The sequence below is a fragment of the Rattus norvegicus genome, chromosome 1, assembly GCF_036323735.1.
Source record: "Rattus norvegicus strain BN/NHsdMcwi chromosome 1, GRCr8, whole genome shotgun sequence".
NCBI lineage: Eukaryota > Metazoa > Chordata > Mammalia > Rodentia > Muridae > Rattus > Rattus norvegicus.
In genome coordinates, this window is record NC_086019.1 from 257,490,927 (window position 1) to 257,511,365 (window position 20,439).

General features: G+C 40.9%; 1 protein-coding gene across 1 annotated transcript in view; it reads left to right on the forward strand.

The window, feature by feature from the left end:
- Sorcs3 (sortilin-related VPS10 domain containing receptor 3) overlaps positions 1-20,439 on the forward strand; it is a 634,818-nt gene that overhangs the window by 450,485 nt on the left and 163,894 nt on the right. Inside the window, exon 6 of the mRNA NM_001106367.3 lies at positions 12,695-12,759. Coding sequence (NP_001099837.2) covers positions 12,695-12,759 — 65 coding nt within the window. The remainder of the gene's footprint in view (positions 1-12,694; positions 12,760-20,439) is intronic.

A 20,439-nucleotide genomic window follows, 5' to 3' on the forward strand; every position in this document is an offset into this window, starting at 1 on the left:
TCTCCTTTCCTGAGGAGGACTGACAGACTGCAGATGCACCGTAGGATGAGCTACGAAGCTAAATCTGTCCGCTCTGGCTTTGAATTTGGAGCTATCATTTATTAGCTCTGGGGACTCAGACAAGTCATTTTCTTGTTTTAGCTGTTATCCCCTTGTTGGTAAAATGCACCCAAAACTACACATCTCTTGTCGGAATGTTGAACCTTTTGTCCCAAAATACAAATGAATGCCCCTGTTGTTGGCAAAAGATGGTATTATCAAGGTGGGCACCTCCAACAAACTTGTTCCTTCAATCTAGAGTGGAGGGAGGACCGTGTCAATAATCAAATCAATTACAGCAGGTAGTAAATAAGATGACCAACAAAGGCATCATTTGATCATAGGATGACTCATAAGATAGTGAAAAACTATTATATTATATTGGAGCAATGTTTACTGTCTTCTTTATGGGCTTCCCTGTGGGCACATCCTCTGCTCCCTAATACAGTTGTCTGATGGCATCCAGATACGTTTATAGAAATGGACTTAGATGTGGCAGATGCCTTTTCTTAATCCAGCCCCAGTCTTAACCTGAGATCTGTCAATGTAGACTCCAGGCTAGTATGTCTACACCATTATATTGTACCAGAATGCAGCCCCTAAAGGTCCTGAGGCAAAGACTGTGAAATTCTGGTTTTATTCTCTTTAGAGCTGAGATACAATTAAAAATGTTACCACAGTAATTGGCAACATCCATTAACTTGATGAGAATTGCCCAAAGCGACACATTTTCCCCCTTTTGCACATTATTAGTCTATAAATACACCTGGTTCTTTGCTCTTTCTTCTGTAGAACTTCCACAAACTGTCCTCCCCACCCTCCCAAGCTGTCTCCTTAATGCCCTTTGCCTTTTTAATTAACTCTCTGAGTATTTTCTGCACTTCCAGCCGGTACCACATAATCTTGGATCTAATTACATGTGGCCTTGTGGTTTATCTGAGAAGCAGCCTCCAAAGCTCAGCCCTGAGGGTAGTGGACTTAGTCCGCAGAGCCTTGTATGAGCTTCAGCTCTGTGTTAAGCCACTAAAGAATCTGCAGGGACTTAGCCTCCTGTGTGAACACATCTAGGTAATGGGAATGACAACGTCTGTGGAAACTAGGTAAGGATGTGGCTGCGATCTGCAGACAACCGGTGGCGTCTGCAGTAACTCCATTATCTACCCAGGTTTTGTTTTTTGTCTTCTGGTCCTTGATGAAGTGATGGGTACACATTCTTCAGATGGTGAGTGAGACCTCCAGTCCTCAGCAACAGGAAGTCTCGATTCTCTCTAATGCATTCAGTTGATGAAGGCAAAGATGAAACAAATGTGGGAGAATCCATAATGGTCAGTCATAAAGACTGGCAGTATGAAGGCTGGGACCCTCCAAGGTTTCATTTCTCCTGAGCTGTGAGGTATAGACATCAGAGACAAAGTATGCAAAGGATTCTTGGTCTCCTTCATCTTGTGCTTTCTGAGTCTTTGAACATATCTGTAATTCACTTCGGAAAGCTAACTCTTTGTGACAACGCAACAGTGCTGCCAGATGTTGAGGTGCTTGTCATAGTTTTCAAATGGTATGTGGTCCCTTAGTGCCATTTCCTATGTGAGTGTGAGCTTCTAGACATCTGGAACTTATTCTAACTCCTCTTGACATCCTCTACCCCTGACTTCCCTTTTTGGTATTGCATAAACGCAGGTACCCAATAGCTGAACGTAAGTGGGACAATTGTTCAGGTGATATGGTCTGCCTTGAAGGGATGTGGGATTGTGGTGATGAGGGTCACAGAGAGGTACCTCTTCTCCATCCAAATTCAGACATCATGACATTGTTGCCAATGTAAATGTCTCTCTTAGTCTTGAGTGTAAGAGTTGGTGACATTTCAGTGGACACTGGCTTAGTCTTGAGTTTGTGGTCTTGCTCCTTAGCACATCCCATGCAAGTGGTTGTGGGCGTTGACTAAATACTCGGCAGGGAGGGCTGCCTGATAAAGGATGCCATTCAGTACATCCCCAAGTCATTGCTGCTGGAGTCATACATGCTGCAGGTTGTGATGTTTTATATATTTTAAGTGCACATTCCATAAACTAAGTAACTATGTGTTTGTACACATGTCTATATATGGATTTGTACTTAAAACTTACTATCTATGCACACATATGTATTTGTAGTAAAAAAATTTTAAAAGTCTATTTTTCCTAAATTTCTGGCACAGTGCCCACAGTTTATCCAAGATAATTGTTTCGTTTCTGGAGTGACTTCTTGTACTTTCTGCCCAAATACCCTATTTAGCACACTATTTTCCAACATAGTGCCTTAGATCCCACTCCCCAATCCCCATGTTCTTCCTAATCTCAAGTTCTACACCTAAATCCCTATTCTGTCTGAGACCTTCCTGGTCTAACTTTACCCTCTCTGCATTCTCCTAATGTGTTACTCCAAAAACACCTTATAAAGAAACAGGACATGCTCAGGACAGATCATGAGATTGAAGACAGGATGCTCCAAGGGCTAGAAACAAAGATTCTGCTTGTTCTTTGCTTAAGTTCAGGGAATGTTGCAGTGGTTTAGGCCTATTTAATTGAAAGTGGTCTGTTTAATGAATGAACAGTTTGTCTATGAACCACAGGTCTTTGTAGACTTTGCCATTTAACACAATTTTACTTGGAAATATGAAAGTACTCACAGGAGTAACTTAGATTGTAACTACCCTATGTGTAAACAGACATATCATCTAGATCCTAAGGAGTACTCACCCATAGTAGGTACTCAGTTAAAAGCTTGCTGGCTGTATTCCTAAGAAAAAACTGCTTTAGTAGTCTATAGGAAAGTTCTTATGAATTTGTTACTGATATCCCAGTCCCGAGCTCCCACAGACCAAGGCTCAGTTTCTAACAATAGGTGGCGTACATCATTTTCCTGCTTCTGGGTTCACCGTGGTTCAACAGAGTTGAGCTTGCTTGTGGTTGGAAATGACCTCTCAATGTGTGATCTGTTCTGCATGTACTTCACTGGACTGAAGGATTTCTTTCTAACCCTCTAGAACTTGAAAAGATGTTAGATTAAATTAGATTAGATCATGATTATTTTTCCAACTGCTTCTCTGGTAGGATTTACATTATATTTTAACCCAGTATAAACCTTTGACTTTTTATAACCTTAGACAAATGGTTCATAAAAATAGTTAGCCTTTTTTTATGAGATCTAAACGGTATGTAAGTTGATGATTTTTTATTTCATCTCATTTATCTTATGTAAAATTTAGTTATTTAACTATTTTTCATATATCTTTGGTTGTGAGCCTAGCCCTTAAGGGCTGAGCCATCTCTCCAGCCTTAATTTTTTTCTTAAAGGTATATAGTGTATATCGGACACGCCCCCGCAACCAGTCTCTCCTACCCTCCTTTTTATTTTTTCCTCTTTTCTGTCTATTTTATTATGCCATATAATTTTACCTATACTTTCACTTAACACACATGCAATCATATACACTGTATTATATGAAAAAATATATTATATATATTATATGCATATATATGATTGTGTATTTCTGAATTAAATCCAGGAATCACAAATGAGAAATAGTATTAGTTTCCTATTTTTCTAAAACTGATTGAAATTTCTTAACATTTGGGTGTAGTTACATTCACTTTTCCATAGACCATAGAACTTCCTTCTTTATGGCTGAAGAATTCCACACTCTTCTGATCCGTTCTTGTATTGTCAGGCACCTAAATTGGTCTCATAACTTTGCTATTGTGAATATAGTTTCAATGATATTGGTATATAATCAGATCTGTTAAAGACATTCAAGGTCTCTAGGTATTAGAAAACTATATTGCGTTTACATCTTCTGTCAGTATGTCAGTCATTAAGAAACAAACAACAGAAACTGTTAGTGTGGATGTAGGGAAAGGGACCTTCATTCTGTAAACTAGTCTAACATCTATATGGAGGTTTCTAAAAAAGTACCAAAAAAAAAAAGAAAAAGAAAAAAAGAAAACCTAAAACACCAAAGAACAACAACAACAAAAGCAAATAAATCTAACATATGACCCAGATCTGTCACTCTTGGGCATTTACACAAAGGACCTGAAATCAATAATTGAGTTTTAATTCCAGTTTAGTATATTTCAGATACTAGTGAACCTCAGCCAAATGGGAAATATAGAAATGCAGTTCTTGATAAAAAAGTAGGAAGTTGAGGGAACAATACACAGCTACCTGAGCGTCATGAGGAGGCCTTGCAGATACACTGAGTGACTTCATAGGGATGTGTTGTTATGGGATCTTTGGCCACAAAGAAAGAAGGAGAGAAGTCACAGTATGGAGGGAGGGAGAGAGGAGAAGGGAAAAGGAGGGAGGGAGTTAGAGAATGAGGGAGGGGAGATGGGGACAGAGACAGAGAGACAGAGAGAGAGGGAGAGAGAGAATATAGAACCCAGGACAATTCTTGTTCATGAAATACAGAAAAAAATAGAGTACTCTTCTTTCCTCCTAACTAAAAAATAGAAAAAAATCTTTCCTAAATTTAAAAATTTCAAGAAAAACCTCTCTAAGTGCCATATTACATTGTTGTGGTCCAATCCCAGAGTCTAGGGAGAGAATGTGTTTGCTGTAGACTGTGAGGGACTCTAGCCCTGATTTCTTTGGAACAGATGGAGGGCAGGTGCATACTATACCGGAGTGGGTGTCAGGGTCGGCACCTAAAACTCTGCTCATTTAGAGACTGATCAATGCAGGGGACCAATTGTGAACTCAGAGCGTCCACTTGCTGGCTGCAAGAGACCCGGGGATGCTGTTGCTCTGAAATTTTCACAGCGTGACCACATTTGTCAAGTGAATCACTAGGGGACTAGGTTTCACTGCTCCAATATTGCTTTGTTTATAAATGGGGAAATAGCAATATATTGATATAAAATGAAAGTTTTAGCCAGTTAACTGTTTAGAGATTAACTAAATGAATGAAATATGTTGTGTTACAGAATTGTTTTCAACATGTATTTGAAACATATTGTAGGCTGTTATTATGCATGTCTATTCATCCACTCGGTAAATAATAAATGTGGAACAAGATACGGTGTTGTGTACTAGTGAAAACCCATCATTTAATCAGGCATAGATGTTGTCTTTAAGGAGAGTATGATGCAGGAGAAAAACAAGAGGTGTATCAAACTGTCAGTAAAGTATGATTGTGCTTGAACCCAGGGATCCTTTTGATTTTTATATATTATAAAAGAATGTGTCCTTACACTTCTGAAAATCTCCATTGCCCATCTGGAAACAAACAAACCCAGAAAATTTCACTGTTGATCTCTAAGTTTTTTTAAAGATTGTGATAATGTGTTTTAAACCATATTCGTCCTGACCCATTAACCTATTAATTGCAATTATTATGACAGGGACAATTTCATAGTGAGCACTGCACAGTAAAAGATGTTGGTGTGCTTCTCCTTCTTCTGAGTATTTTACATATTTATTTTTATTCGTGTGTACCTATAGGGTTCCCCATGAGTGTGGGTGCATGTGCAGGTGTGTGCACATGTGTGTGTAGTCTGTAGAGACAAGAGAGATAACTTGAGTCATTCCTCATGAATAGCCCAACTTATTTGTCTTTTCTTGTTTGGTTGGGTTTGGAAAGAGGGTTAGAGTAGACTGGCAGTCTGGGGAGCTCAAGGATCCCCCTCTCTCTCCCTTCCCAGCACTGGGATTGCAATCATGTGTCACCATATCCAATTTTTTTTTACAAAGATTCTGGAGATCTACCATACTATGCTTAAGTAGGTGGTATGGGGACACTTTACCAACTGAGCCATCACACTATCCTGTTATCACCATCGTCGTAGTCATCGTTGTCGTCGTCGTCGTCGTCATCATCATCATCATCATCATCATCATCTCTGCCCATTGTTTAATTAAACACTTGAGGCATGGAGAAGATGAGGCACATTGTTCATGATCCCACAGTGACCTCAGCCTGGTTGACAACAGAATGGATGTCCTTACCTGCATCATTAATGCACAGAAGGAAGAGGTCTTCACAACTCAAAGCTGAGTTCTGGCCTCTAATGGGTGGTTCTTAACTCAGATCAGTGTTCCTGAAGGTAAGAGTCTTCACAATCATGAATCTTCTATGTACTTCCAAAGAATGAAAATTCTCAGACCTTATCTCAACCACCTGGGTAAGAAATGCTCCATATACACAAGCACCCTGTTTTAATGCTCAGAACACCAGTGCGTTCTATTGCTACACTTGCTGAGAGATTCAGGAAGGGAAGGCTATTGCATCTATTTAACGAAACCAGAATCCCCAGGGTAGGACCTGCGCTTTGGTGTTTAACGTTTTTTACACAGTCCCCCCAAGAAATTCTAATATAAAGTCAATGCAAAGAGCTTCCATGAGAAGTAGGTACTCAGATAAGTCATAAATGCAACAATGGAGCATACTGTAAATTCCTATTCCAACAAGAGAGCTTGGGGGAGGAGTCTGTGGTGTGTATTTGAGAGATAAACTCAGGCCTGACAGGTGACTACTCTGTAATAATATACATTACAAATGGGAAATATTTCAAATGTCTGATCGCAAAGCAAAAAAAAATATGCGTGGGGGGATGTGTGAGTGAGTTTATACATATGATAATTAACTTAATTTAAATAATTGTACATAGTGCACACATATCAAAACATTATATTGACCCCTATTCCTGTATGTAACTCTAATTTATCTGTGAAGATACTGTTCATAAATATTTTGTAATTTAAATGTCTAACTGATTAGCCAGTAAAGCCTGGGGATTCTCACCTTTTTGGTAGTTTGACTTTGGATTTCTCCCTCAATGTTCATTTCTTCGAATTCTTGGGAAATCTGTGTTCTGCAGTTCATATTCTCACAGAGAGAAAAACACCCAGGCTCTTGGCCCTACCACTCCTTCCTGACAGCCAAGTGTGCTGTGAAGAGGCTGGGACTAGAGTTCCAAATTGGAATCTAGGGCCACTCAGCACACACTCACTGTGTTTCTGGATGCGTACAAAGGCTGCTTTCTGATCTGTGGAACGAAGGGGCTGGATTAGACTGAGATGTTTCAAAGGTTGCTCTGTCCAGCTTTCCTGGGGACTGTCCTGTTGAGGCGAGCTGTCATGGATCCTGAGATGCTCCTGTCTGACCTACTTTGTGGGTCTGGACGTGAAGACTGTTCTCACAGAGGGTGCTGTTGCTAAAAATAAACAGGCAGCTTATGACCTCCTTGCAAGTCTTCGATCAGTCGTGTCTGAGTGTAGCTTCTAGGGGCTGAGTTCAGTGTCTTCCCTGGAGGTTTGGCTGTGTCTCAGTGGTTTCTCTTGTCCCAGTGTCCTTGGTCTTTTATCATTACTTGAAAAGGTTTAGGGGAACAATCACTCTTCTTCCCTTCAGTATCCCACGTGATCTTCGATGCCATCCTCAGGCTCATCAACTGTTATCAGATTAATGACAAATACCTCTAAAAAGAAACCTCCTCACACATGTCTAGGTTTTTGTTTTGCTTTTGAAATCTCCCCTTTCTTAGGATAAAGAGAGCAGCAGTAAACAAATCCCTGGAGCATGGAGAGCAAGCACTGGTTTGTCTGCAATGAGTTTGTCTAGAAACTAAAGGATGTTTGAGGTAGGGCCTTATGGAGGTTCTCTGGCTGAAATTGTTTTAATCAGCCATTCAATGAATATTTACTGATGATCTTCCCTGTGATAAACACTGTGATTTTATATGCTGATGGATTATTCCACAGTAATCTATGAGGTCAATGGACATGTCTGCTAGGGATACAAAGATGATATCGACCCACTGCAATGATCTTTTAATCCAAGGAGAACAATATTTTTTATTATTATAAGAGTTCTCATCAAAAGTCATTTTCAGATTTGTGATCAGATGAGGATCAGAGCTTGCCTCAACTGAACACCTTTGGCAGAGAGATTATTTTATCTGCTGCCTAGAAGACTGTCATAATTAGGCAGTTAACACATTAAAACAGAAGAAAAGGGAGAAAAGGCAGAAGGCTAGAGGGCAGGTTAGCCCATTTTGTTCCTCACATAAAAGAATAATTGCTAACATAGGATACTTCCCATGTACCACCAGTGATGGAGTATTTATTGCTTAGCCAATGCAGTCTCTGTGACTCTAGGAAACTAGTGTTGTGATCCTCCTAATTTATAACACATACATGTATAATGTTCTAGGGAGTTGGCAACCATGGGACAAACCCTTCTAGATGAAGACTGATGAGGCCTACTCAGAAAAATTAATTGTATCCAGTTGTGCATGTTACGTTTCAGTCTAGCCTCTTAGCAGAATAATTCATGGTTAAGGACCTGAACATTCCTCAGAAAGGGATTTTTTCACAGATTGTATATGATTGTAATATCCTAATTCTCTTTTGTTCTATGGAATTTTGTTTTAAGGTATCTTAATTAAAACCAGAAATATGGCATAGTTAAGTACAGTTGCTATCTATGGCTTGTTTACAGTATGATAGCAATAACATGTTCTGGAACAGCCTTTGTTTACCACCTGATGCTCTGTAGCGATGTGCTAAGAGTTTTCGTCTGTGCAGTTCCAATGAGATGCTTAGATCTTTGCTCTGGTGCAGACACTACTGACAGGGAGTAAGTATGGTTTGATTTGGATCATTTCTAAAAATGGCTCTCTGCAGGCTCATGAGGTGAAGGCTTAGTTGGCAGCTGGTGGGCCTTTAATAGGTGAGTAAGGACTTGATAGCTGGATAGACTATTAAGATGTGGAGACTCGTTGGAGAAAGAAGTTCACGTAGAACATTCCTTGGGCTGGTATATTGTATCTTCAGACCCTTTCTCTCTGTCTCTGTTTCCCAGGCACCATGAGCTAAGAGGAACATCTCTACTATGTTTCTTTCACCATGATGCTCTGTCTCATAGGTGTATAGCAATGGAGCAATATCAACAGATTGAAACTATAAGTCAAAATCTTCCTTCAAGCTGTTTTTCTTGTCCTGTGACATAAAACTGACAAAGACAGAGCGTTACTTTTCTTGTGGCCTGATCTGTTCTGGATATTGGCTCGGTTCTGACATTAGTCCCAGAAGGTCAAGGAATTCGGATGCTGGTGATAGAAGAAATCTTAGGATCATTTGTTCACCTGGTTGACACATCTGGGTGAACATGCCTCTCATCCATCTCCCATTACCCATGGCATCCTCGAAGCTCCTTTTATCTATTGAGGACCTGTCCATTCTTAGACAAGAAGAGTCAAGACATCTTACAAATATGCATTTCATCAACTCTTTTATCTCTCACTTCAAAAAAATCTCTTCTCTATTCCTCTATCATTTAATTGACTCACTTGCTCTTTTATTTATTTCTATCATTACTTTCTTATAAAATATTACCCGTATGAGTTACTTCTCATCTGTCTCAGTGGTCTAGAAACCAAAGGTGTCTAGACTTATGCAGGATATTTCTACAGTGCTACTTTATGTAGAATTTATATATGGGAATGGGGATATGTTGGCTAGAACATTGACTCTAAAATAAGTGGTCGAACTCAGACCTAGTCTCCATTAGGCAGATGCAGCAGTTCATGGGAGAAGCTAAGACCTGGCTCAAACCCACCAGCCTGGTCTAAGTCCCACTTTTGCTGCTTCTTAGCTGTATAACTTGAGACAAGTAGCTTAAGCTCTGAATTCCTGATTGGACTTTCTTTAAATAGAGGAAAGGATTGATTCTCAACAAATAGAGTAAGCAAAAGGGTTAAATGAGACCAGCGTGGGCTGGAGAGATGGCTCAGCCTTTAAGGCTAGGCTCACAACCAAAAATATAAGAGACCAGCGTTTCTTTGTAAGGCAGTGCCCACCACATGTGTGCTTTCAGATCTGTGAATTGTTATCATCCTGTGGCTCCAGGCGCATCAGTTAATCTCTCTTATATCCTCTTTACCACACGGGAAAATTAGATGAATGGTACTTTCTTTAAAAACTCATTTCAACGATTAATTAAGATAATGCTTATGAATGCCAAACACAATGCCTGATACTAGATGTTCTCTGCACTCATTAGCATTTGTCAGTGTTATCTTGTGCCTTTCCCCGTACATTTCCACCATAGCATCCCTTGCTCTCCCACTTGCCCCACCCCCAACAGACATTATCAGATGTATTCAATCGCTTTTTTTTTTTTTTTGGTTTGTGGTTGTCTTGTCTTATTAGCATATTATTCGCATAGTGTTTCCAGAAATGGACCTTGGGACCTTAATGCTAGAGACCCTATTGTATCTGTTGAGTGTCTGTTAATTTCCCTGGGACATGGCGTGGTTTAGAATAACCATAGTTTACAAGCGTCACAGCAACATTACTATTTGTACTAGGTGAGGAAAGGCAGATCCAAGGACTTTGTTTTGCCACCTGTGAGCAGGCGTGGTACAGAGTCCACGGAACAGCTGAGTGTGTCTAGTTAGAGAAGTGCCTTCCTCCTGGTGGTAGTTAGTTTTGTCTCTCATCAGAAGATGGTTCACAAAATCTAGAATCACTTTCTTGTCACAATTGCCAAGATGCTGCTTTATGTAGATGGTAGAAATGTTCAACAGTTCAGACGGCACAACAGAGAACCATGTAGTGTAGGTGTTGACTATGCTAAATTGAGAACCCGAAGACTAATGTTGACATTAAGGCAAAAATGACCACTGGCATTTTCTGCTGGATTTAGATCTGGGAGTCACAACTAAGATTGTTCTAAAGAACCTTATTTAGGAATGTGGAGTTTTACAGCATGGTTACTTGTACAAATCCTTTGGGTGCTTTAAAAACACCAATGTTGTGGTCCCACCTTCATAGATTTTGGCTTCACAGATCTAGGTCTGTTAGTTTCTGACCTCTACTACTGGTGTTTGTAAGCTTGTATGACTGTGGAGGCCAAGGTTCTAGCTAGAACACAGGAGGGCCTGTTTCGTAAATAGAGAAGGAGGGGCTGTTGGAGGGATGAGGGTGGGTGGACTTGTCACAGGAAGAAGGAGCACAGAAACAGGTAGAGGGAAACAGGCCATTGGAACTGCCCCGTAAGGAAAACTTGGCCATCTTTCAACTTCTGACTGGTTTTATGTGATGAATAAGTTCTCCATGCCTCAGTTTCTCTTCCAGCCAAGTAATGAAAAATAATAATGTACTCAGGTTCAAGATTTACTGTTCCAATCAAATGAGATAAATAAAACAAAAAGTAATGTATCAACAATTGTTAGAGAAAACTTCCCTTGAAATACTGCTTGACTGTTTAACTTTCTGGGGAAAAGAAGTTACAGAACTAAATGTTTTAGCTAACTGGAGTTAGGTTGTCTAAGACATGATTGTTGCATTTTAATCAACAAAAATATTTTAATTTTCTCTAATTTATATCATTTGCCACCCCGGTGTCATAAACTAAGAACATTAGGCATAAAGGCCTCCCACTTCTTTGTTCAGTGTCTTGAGCCCTTCACGTAGCTGTCAGGCCTCTAAATCATCTTTAATATGGTTACACCCCAGGGCTATTGGAAAACACAGGGACTTGTGATGTGGAAATTGAGTTTGGAGTTTTAGGGCTGTTTGCCATGTTCTCTATTTCTCTTACTGTCTAGGTATCTGTCCTTCTGTAAATGTTCTTCCTAACTTGCTTCACTTACATGCTGAAGCCTGGAAAGTCAGCAAACTGGCGTTGAGATGGTTTAAACTGGGAGTCACCTGGCTATGACAGAATGCAGCCACTGGCAACACCATCAGTGACTCTGTTTCTAGAAGTGCCATTGACGGGGACAGTCAACATTTCCTGTGAATCAGGGTGTACTAGAGACCTTGAGTGCTCTTGGGTACAGGGATGTTTTAGTGTGTTTCTTGGCACGTGCAGATGGATTTCTGAAACTCACACTGGCCTAGATATCTACTGCAGGAGAGGAGACCAATGCCCAGGTGGCCTTGAAAAGGATATAGAAAGAGTGCAGACTCTGACCTTATCTTCTTCAAGCTGCTGGCAAGGAAGTCTCAGGTTTCTCTCAACCGAGTAGCCAGGGGAATTTTGTCCCAGATACCATATTTTGAGTGTTTGCAGCCAAAAAGTTGTTGTTTGTAAACAAGGGAAGAAAGATTAGATGTGTTCAGATGATGGGGACAGACCTTGAAGCCAACAGAATAGGGAAAGAAAAAAGGTAGTGTTCTATGTGTAAGACATGGATAGAGCAATAGTACGGCTATTCAGGGGTGTCTTGGGTTGAAGATGCAGCTCAGCGATGGAATTCTCCCTATCAGTGAGCATGTGCAGAGATCCAGTTCAGTTCCTAGGATAAGGGGTGGGGGTGGGAGGTGTCAGGACTGAGAAGACACATGGTAGAGAAGGGAGACTCATGGTACAAAGTGGCAGGGATGGCTCAAGGACAGAGATTCAGGCTGGGATTCCTATGTCATGGGCTCTGCTTTTCAAGAGACTCACTGACACCACTGTAGGAGTCCTGCATTGCAACCACTGCAGGTGGCACTCTCTAAGACCAATCATACTTCTGGGGCTGCCAATGGTTGTACTGTGTCAGCCTCCAGCATGCAGGCTGGACCTGTTTCAGAGCTTAGACTGCTGAATAGCAGCCCAGATGTATATTGTTTTGCTGTCCCCTTTGCTTGGCCTTACTTAACCTGTCTCTCCCTTTCTCCCCAGGTCGGTGTCCGGATTGGATAAAGAAGCAGACCTGGTTCACATGGAAGTGAGGTCGGCAGATGGATGTGAGTGCTGGTGAGATCACACTATGCCCAGAGATCTGCCTGAGGTCACTCTCCAACCCTGATTTGATTTGCATTTTAATGACTTGGAAGATGAAAAGCCTCAAGGTCTATTACTGCCATATCTGTCCTTATTTCCCAGAGGAAAGAGACTTTCAGTCCCAAGGGAGACTGTTATTGACATAAACCCCCAGGAATAAATTTTCTGGAGATGTGAGTAGGTGTTATGTATTTTGCTGCCCCTGTTAGTGATTTCCTTAACACCTTTGGTGTAACTCGAACACTGGCCTCCAAAGCTCATCCAGGCATTTTATAACCACACACTAAACCACGGGGACCACTTGCTTTAACAAATGAGCCCTTTTGATAGATAGGCTTCCAGGAAAAATTAACAGCAGTTAGTCTGTTTATTGGATAAAAACTTAAATATAACCTACTATGTGCTAGACTTTGTTCTTGACCTTGGAGACACAGTGGTAAGACATGTTATCTGTGCAAACAAAAGGGTCAATTCTAACAGTGGACCCCAAAGAGTTCAAGTATATAACATTTGTATGGGTTCTTAATTTATTTGTTGAGAAGTTCATTTAAGTATACACTATATCGTATCTATTTTACCCATTCCCTCTTGATTTTCCTTAAATTCCTTCTTAACAAATCCCCTCCTCAATTTCATGCCTTTTTTTCTTAACATTTTTAAACTACTAAATCAACTTGGTGTGTGTGTGTGTGTGTGTGTGTGTGTGTGTGTGTGTGTGGTGACCCACTGGAGCATGAGTGATATACCAATGATCACACCCCTAAAGAGAATAATTATCTTCCCCAAGCATCTATCAGCTATCAGAAACTCCTCAATAAGAAACGGAGCTTTGGGAACTCCCAAATCCCACCATGAAAGAGGAGGCAGCAAACATGCAGGAACTTAAAAACAGGAGAGAGTGTCATGAAATGCTGTCTTCATACATGACATGGCTGTTTACATGCATGCACTCACAGGAGATACAGTCATACTCCTAAGATTTGAAAAAGATCAAGACAGACAAACCACAATGGTCTTTGTAACTTGTATAGCTGCCCAAATCCCACTGAATTTGTGTCAAGTCAATTATTATAGCAACTGTAACATTTATGGCTCTAGAGACAGATGAGTGGTCTTCCGGAGACCATAGTCAGATTCTCGGCACCTACATTATAGCTCACAACTTTCTGTAACTCCAGTTCCTTGAAATCGAATTCTCTCTTCTGGCCTCTGAGGAATTCCACACAAATGACACACATAAATAACACACACATAAAAATAAATCTGAAAATGCTTTCATAAAAACCATAATATTTAGCTTCTCAGAATTTAACCATTTATAGAGCTATATTTTCAAAGGAAAAATAAAGTCAAGGTAGATGAAAATATATTTCATCCTAATGTATGCAATCTTCTAGGTAAGAAACAGACACAAACAATCTAATAGAAACACAGCAGAACAAGCCCCTGCCTGGAAGAAGACTATTAACATCTCTGTGCTGCAGTGTTCTCTGGAACAGAATACTGTCTGTTTCCTGTTCACCTCAGATGGTTCTTGGATGGCCAAATAGCAGCAGAATATAGTAGAAGCCAGGCGAGGTATAAAACTTGTAAGCATAGCCTACTTTGACCTTCTGTGTCTACAGATTACATTAGGAAACACTGAATGTGCTTTCTGCCTCATTTAGAAATTAGTTGACCTTGCTCAGAGTTCTTAGCCTTTCTTTGAAACCTCATCTCTTGCTTTATAGAGTGTTAATCAATTTGTTAACACGGGTCTCATGGTTGAGCAAAATTGACGGTAAAGCAGAGTTCAGCACAGCAACCAACCAAACAACAAACCTAGCAATGACGCAGAGAGCTTCATGCCATCCTGGGCTCTTCTTCACTGAGAATTACCAAGCACGATCCATACGGGATCTTAGGGGGTCTTGTGGGGACACAAAATGATTCTGCTCATCTCTTTAACATGGCGTAAGGTGAGCCACCTTCCTAGGTGGGGTTTCCGATCCAGAAGATTGATCAGGCTTAACAAGAATGTTAGGTCTCACTCAGATCAGAGAGTCTATTCTCTTGACCAGAAGGAACTTTTCCTATTTGGCTTTCATTAATACTTTAACATCTCCCATCTGAAGAGGTAAGCCTAGCGTATGTTATGGAATTAGGGTGGTGGCCTACTGGTTTCTTCCGGCCAATTTGGGGGGACATTGGATTTTAGATGGTTGAGTTTTAGCCTCAATGCACCTAAAAGACCCCAAAATGTAACAGTAGTTTCATTTGTATACGGATATATAGGGAGGAAAAGAAAGGAAATTAGGCTTTGAAAACTTCCATTGACTTGGAAAGAGATATGGGGGGAGAGGCAAATGCAGAAATTATTAGCTTAGCAGTTCTTAACAGCATCCCATGCAGACATAAGTAATCAAATGGGCTGGGTTCACTAAGTCAGCTTATCAGTCCATCAGACTAAACTCCAAACACTAGGAACATAGATCATCGTCTCTTAAAATATCTCAGCTCATAGCTCCATCACCCTTTAGAAATTCAGAGACCACAAGGAAGAAGAGAGGGAGTTATGTTACCTGGTCTGCAGACTGAGAGCCTTTGCCTCAGTTAGAGTAGGTACAGTAAAACTGCACTCTGGGTACTAACAGTGCAAATTCATCTTTGTATCAAAAAGTTTAGAATTGTTTGTAAGAAGTAGGAGCGAGTATTCCTCAACTTGAATCGTTTTATCAGTTGTCAACATACGCTAACATGCCTGGCTCTGAACTGGAATTTGGGTTCTCATTTTCCTGCTGTGTTTTGAGTGTGTAGTATTTAGAATGACAAACTCTTATTAAAATTCCTTAGGTTAGGACCCAAGTTCTGCCATTAGCCTCATGTCTCAGCTGTGGAACATAGGGAAATCTTTGGATCAGCTGGCAACTTAATGAGGACATTAATCACCCTGGGATGTTGTATTGAGAATGACAGTTCCTTATTGTAATATTGCAAGACTTAGTAAGTTAATGCACATGGCCCTAAAAGATTCACAACTGATACCGAGGACACCAAAATGCTGTTCTTGCTATCTTTATCACCACCCCCATCACCGCCTCAGTCTTCATCACCACCATTGTCACCATGGCCAGCATCGGCACCACCTCTACCACTATAATGGTGGATTATTTCATATGAAGCAGACATAGCTCTCAATGAAGTCAGCCCAGGTTGCCATGATGTTTGAATGCTTGTAACTTTGTCAGGCTGTTTCCTGTGTCATAAGAAGCCAGAGATTCCTGGACTTTTCCTTTATCTGAAGTTTCACCAAACCTTGAAAGTCTGAAGCCCAATGGAAGGGATGGGAACTCCATGTTTTTGTTTGCATTTTAGTATCCACCTGCACCTCTGGTGTTAAATTAGGCTCTTCCATCAATGTCACATCCTTGATTTGCACTTCATGTAAATAGGTTCGCTCCACTTTCCAGTCAAGGACAAATGGTATTAGAGAAGCTAAAGAAGTTTTCAGAATCCCCTTGAATCTGCTCATTTTTATGTGTTTGCATCTGAGAGTAATACTGTTATTTAAAATAAACAGCTCCTGGGTATTTCTCAAGAACAGACCCAAAGAGCTGAATTAGCTTTTTGTTCAAATTTTTAATTCACTTTTCAACTTCTGACAATATGCATGTTACCCAGAGGGATGGAAGTTGAGTGAATCGTGGAAAGTTCTTTTCTCCGAGGTAGCAAGAGGCCCGATGTCTAGGAAGTTTGAGTATTTAGTAATCACAAAGGCAAAGTGTAATCACAAGTCAGTATGTAATTCAGCATAACGAAAATGTATAGGCTTTTAATAGAATTCAATTTTGTTTAAGTACCGCTTGCTGTGGTTTTATAAAGCCAGCTGAACAGAGAAGATGCTTCAAGCGGTAGTTCTGCAGGTATAGGGGCACAGCTCTTTCAGAAAAGCTTGATGAGCCCCAAACTAGACTGTACTGTGGAGTTTCTCAGTATGGAGAAACGTGCCTTGCTGAATATGATAAGTTAAAAGCGTCCTCCTTGAGCCCGTACAGCTCCTGGCATGAATGCAGCTCCCTCAGAATGAAATGAGGCTCTCAGGGTGTTAGACTGTCTCTCTGTCCAAATTCCGGGATGCTCGTGCACAAATCTCGAGGCATGTTCATTTGTGAATATGCTGCCTCTGTCATTGGCCTGGGAATCACTTGAGAAGACTGAACTCCTATTTTCTGTTTCCCAGAATAGCATAGAGTATCTGACACCTGCAGCTTCCTGTGCACTGTGGTCGAATACCAAAGAAATGAGGCAGCCCAACTAAGGCAGCCCTTCACACCAAGAGAAACTATGTGCTGTAGGTGAGGATGCCTAGAGGCTGTCTCAGCCCGGGATAGCAAAGGCCATTCTGAAGCATCCCGCTAAAAGAGTACAGATACTTGGAAACCGGGCCAGATATCTCAGAGGCACCTAGCAGATCCTTCTATTTATGGGACCAAGGACTTTTTTTTTTTTTTTTGACTGCGACCTTTCGTTCTGTAAATGGAGCAGTCACCAAACCAGCTCTTAGAAATGCATGACATAGGTGTTTTTAGAGTGAGAAACACATTAGCCCTAAGTATCCACCAGTTGGAAAATCACTACCTGATCTTCTGTGGTGACCTAAAGGAGGTCTTCTCGAGGTTAACCTCTGTAGTTTTCTTTTTCACTTGGGGGTGTTTCAAGTAAAGAACAGAAAATTTAATCTCAGTAATAATGGTAACACACAGTCAGTCCTCCAGCAGACAGTTTGGCAGTATGGGTCAGCGGTCAAGCCCAGATGAATTTTTCTCATTTTCTAGGGTTCCCTCTTCACACCGCATAGTCTCCTGTCCACAAGCTAACCTCAAAAGTCACTTCCCTCTTTTTTTCCTCATTTATTTTTTCCATCTTGGGCATATTCTTTGCTTTGTTCCCAAGCCTGGCACTTAAAGGGTGTCCATATCAGCATCAACTCAGGCTGACTTTCCAGTCAACACAAAGTTTTCCTTCCTGAGAGCGAAGCCAGTGTTACTTGGTACTGATTGAGTGCTAGAAGGATGCTCTCAACTAAAGCGTCTTTCCTTTTCCTTCACAGTAGAAATGGCACTGAGCGGCTTTTCAAAACGTATTCCACCATATGTTGAGTGTTTTGTCCATATTATAATGAATCCTGGTGACAATCTCTCTTTAGCCCTCCCTGATGTGATGTGGTTGTTACAATTAATGCAGGATTGGGATTGCCTTGCCCTCAAGTGCCACACTGTGACCATTAATCTTGATCTGAGTCTCTTCCTAGTGGCCAGGTTATTAACAGCTTGTTTCGGGATTTCAATGTGTATGATACATACCCTTCTGGGTTCCGTCATAGAGCTTTGACATGTAGTCATATTTATGCTCATCTGGATGCTCCTCTGATATACTTGCAGCTTGAGATCTATTAGAAATATGAAGCCTGAAACGAATGGTATTTCTGCTCAGCCTTGACACCCAAAGGTCCTCCTGTGACTGTCCCTCATTTCTGATTGGTAGCCTGGACAGCCCTCCCCACACTGAGTCCTCATCAGGCCGTGGCCACAGTGGCACTCAGGACTGTAGCTCTAAGTTTTGGAAAATCAAAGCATTGGGACTCCCAGCCCACGAGTCTGGCTCAAGACTGCAAGGACTCTTAATGTGAAGTGACTTTCAGCAGCTCATGTAAGTGCTGGTGTCTTGTTAAATGGAACCTGTCATCCCATGCAGCCCACTGGCTGAGCAGAGTCAGAGCCAAGCAGAAGGATGAGTTTGGCAGCGGTTCCCACTTGTCATGGGCCAAGGTTTGAGTAGGTGTTGATTTTGTTTGGGGTGGCCTTGAAAAGACTTGATTCTTCTTTCAGAGTGTTCGAATGCAAAAAAGCAGAGTCAATAGCCAGGGAAGACTGAACCCTGCGATGTGTGTAAGCAAGTGTCCCTCCCACATGTACCTCTGATTAGCAGAGTGAAGAGCTTTTGGAGACACTGACTGACAAGGACACGGGTTTTCAGCCCTGTGTTTGCAATTCCTTTACATGTGTTTACTGCAGCCTTCTGCTGCGTTTTGGTGCTTTAGTCAAGAAACAAATTGGTAAGCTCACACATATTCAAACATGTCCCTGGTGGGCAGACACTGTGCTCCGAAGCCTGGGACCCTCACCTTTCCCTCTGCTCTGGGCAAGACAGGGAAAGCCAGGTCACTCTTGACGTCACACATGAACAAAAGCAAAAGAGAAGACATAGTCAGTGCATAGTCACAAGCGCTGGAAAGACTGACCTAACTGCGTGGTCAGGGTCCGGGGGTAAAGGAACATGTCTCCCTCGTGAGATAGACATGGATAAATGAAAGGGCTCAGGTCGGGTGAAAGCCACTCTTGGGTCTTCTTTGGACTGTGGTCTTGTTTGCTTAGCCACATAGTGTTATCCTGTACTAGGGTTGACATTCAAATGGTCTATAAGAAACTTAAAAAAAATCAGAATATTTTGCATTAAAAATAAGCTAGCAGTATTAAGAAATCCAGAAGGTCTCAAACCATCTTGTCTATAATGAACTAGAGCCAATTTTTGGGGGGGAAAGGGTCTCATGAAGGCCCAGGGCAATCTTGAACTTGTGATTTTCGGCCTTCCCTGACTGAATACCTGAGATTAATGGGACTTAACTACCAGGCTAGAGTCTACTTACGGTGTGTTGATAATTTAAGACAACAAACAAAAAGACCATTGGTAATTTTAACATTGAAGGGAAATTAAATAGGACAGAAAATAAATAAGATTCTCAACTTAAATGGTTTTAAAGCAATCTTCTTTTCATTTTGACCACTTATTTCCTAATTTCACAAAACAAACAGTAACCGTGTTTAGGGCACTTCATGTCATTTCATCACAAAGACTCACTTGTAGTTTTTCCTGAAGGAACAGGAAATGGAATACATTGTTTTCCAGGATGACTCTTTAGTTCTGCACTGAACGTCAGAGGTTTGGCTGCTGTAATTTTGCTGTAACTACAAATAGTTACACAAGTTGTATGCAAGTAGTTAAGTGAATGTATTCTTGCTGCAAACAGAGTAAAGATGCATATGATGCAAAAAAAAATCACAGGCGTTACTAAAATATTATATAATAATTTAAGCCCACCCCATTCCTAAAGTACTCGTATCTAATCTTTATATAAGGCCCTTAAAACTTTCGTCTGTGTAATTGTAGCACAGACCTGTGTAGAGAAGGACGGAGTTTTAAGCCATCCACAAGCCATACTTGTACACAATGGGAAACATAGTTTCAAAACGTGGTAGAGCGGTGCATCATGAGTTGTCTCTGGATGCATAGGTACCTGCCACATCTTGTAATAACAGCATGGTACTCCGTCATGTGCATATATCTTAGCTGCTTCAAATGCTCCTTAATTCCTGGACAGTTAGCCTATTTCCAATTTTGCATTGCTGCGAATAATGTCACAGTGAACATTCCCGCCTTTCCTCTTTGTGGAAATATATGAGCCTTTCTATAGAAACGTTCCTTGAATTAAAATTACTGGCAAAAAAAATATGTGCATGTAAATTTCTGAAAGCTTCTTCAAGTCTTTTCTTCCAGAAGCTAAATGGATTTATTCTTTTACCAGACGTAAATGAGATTAACTCTTT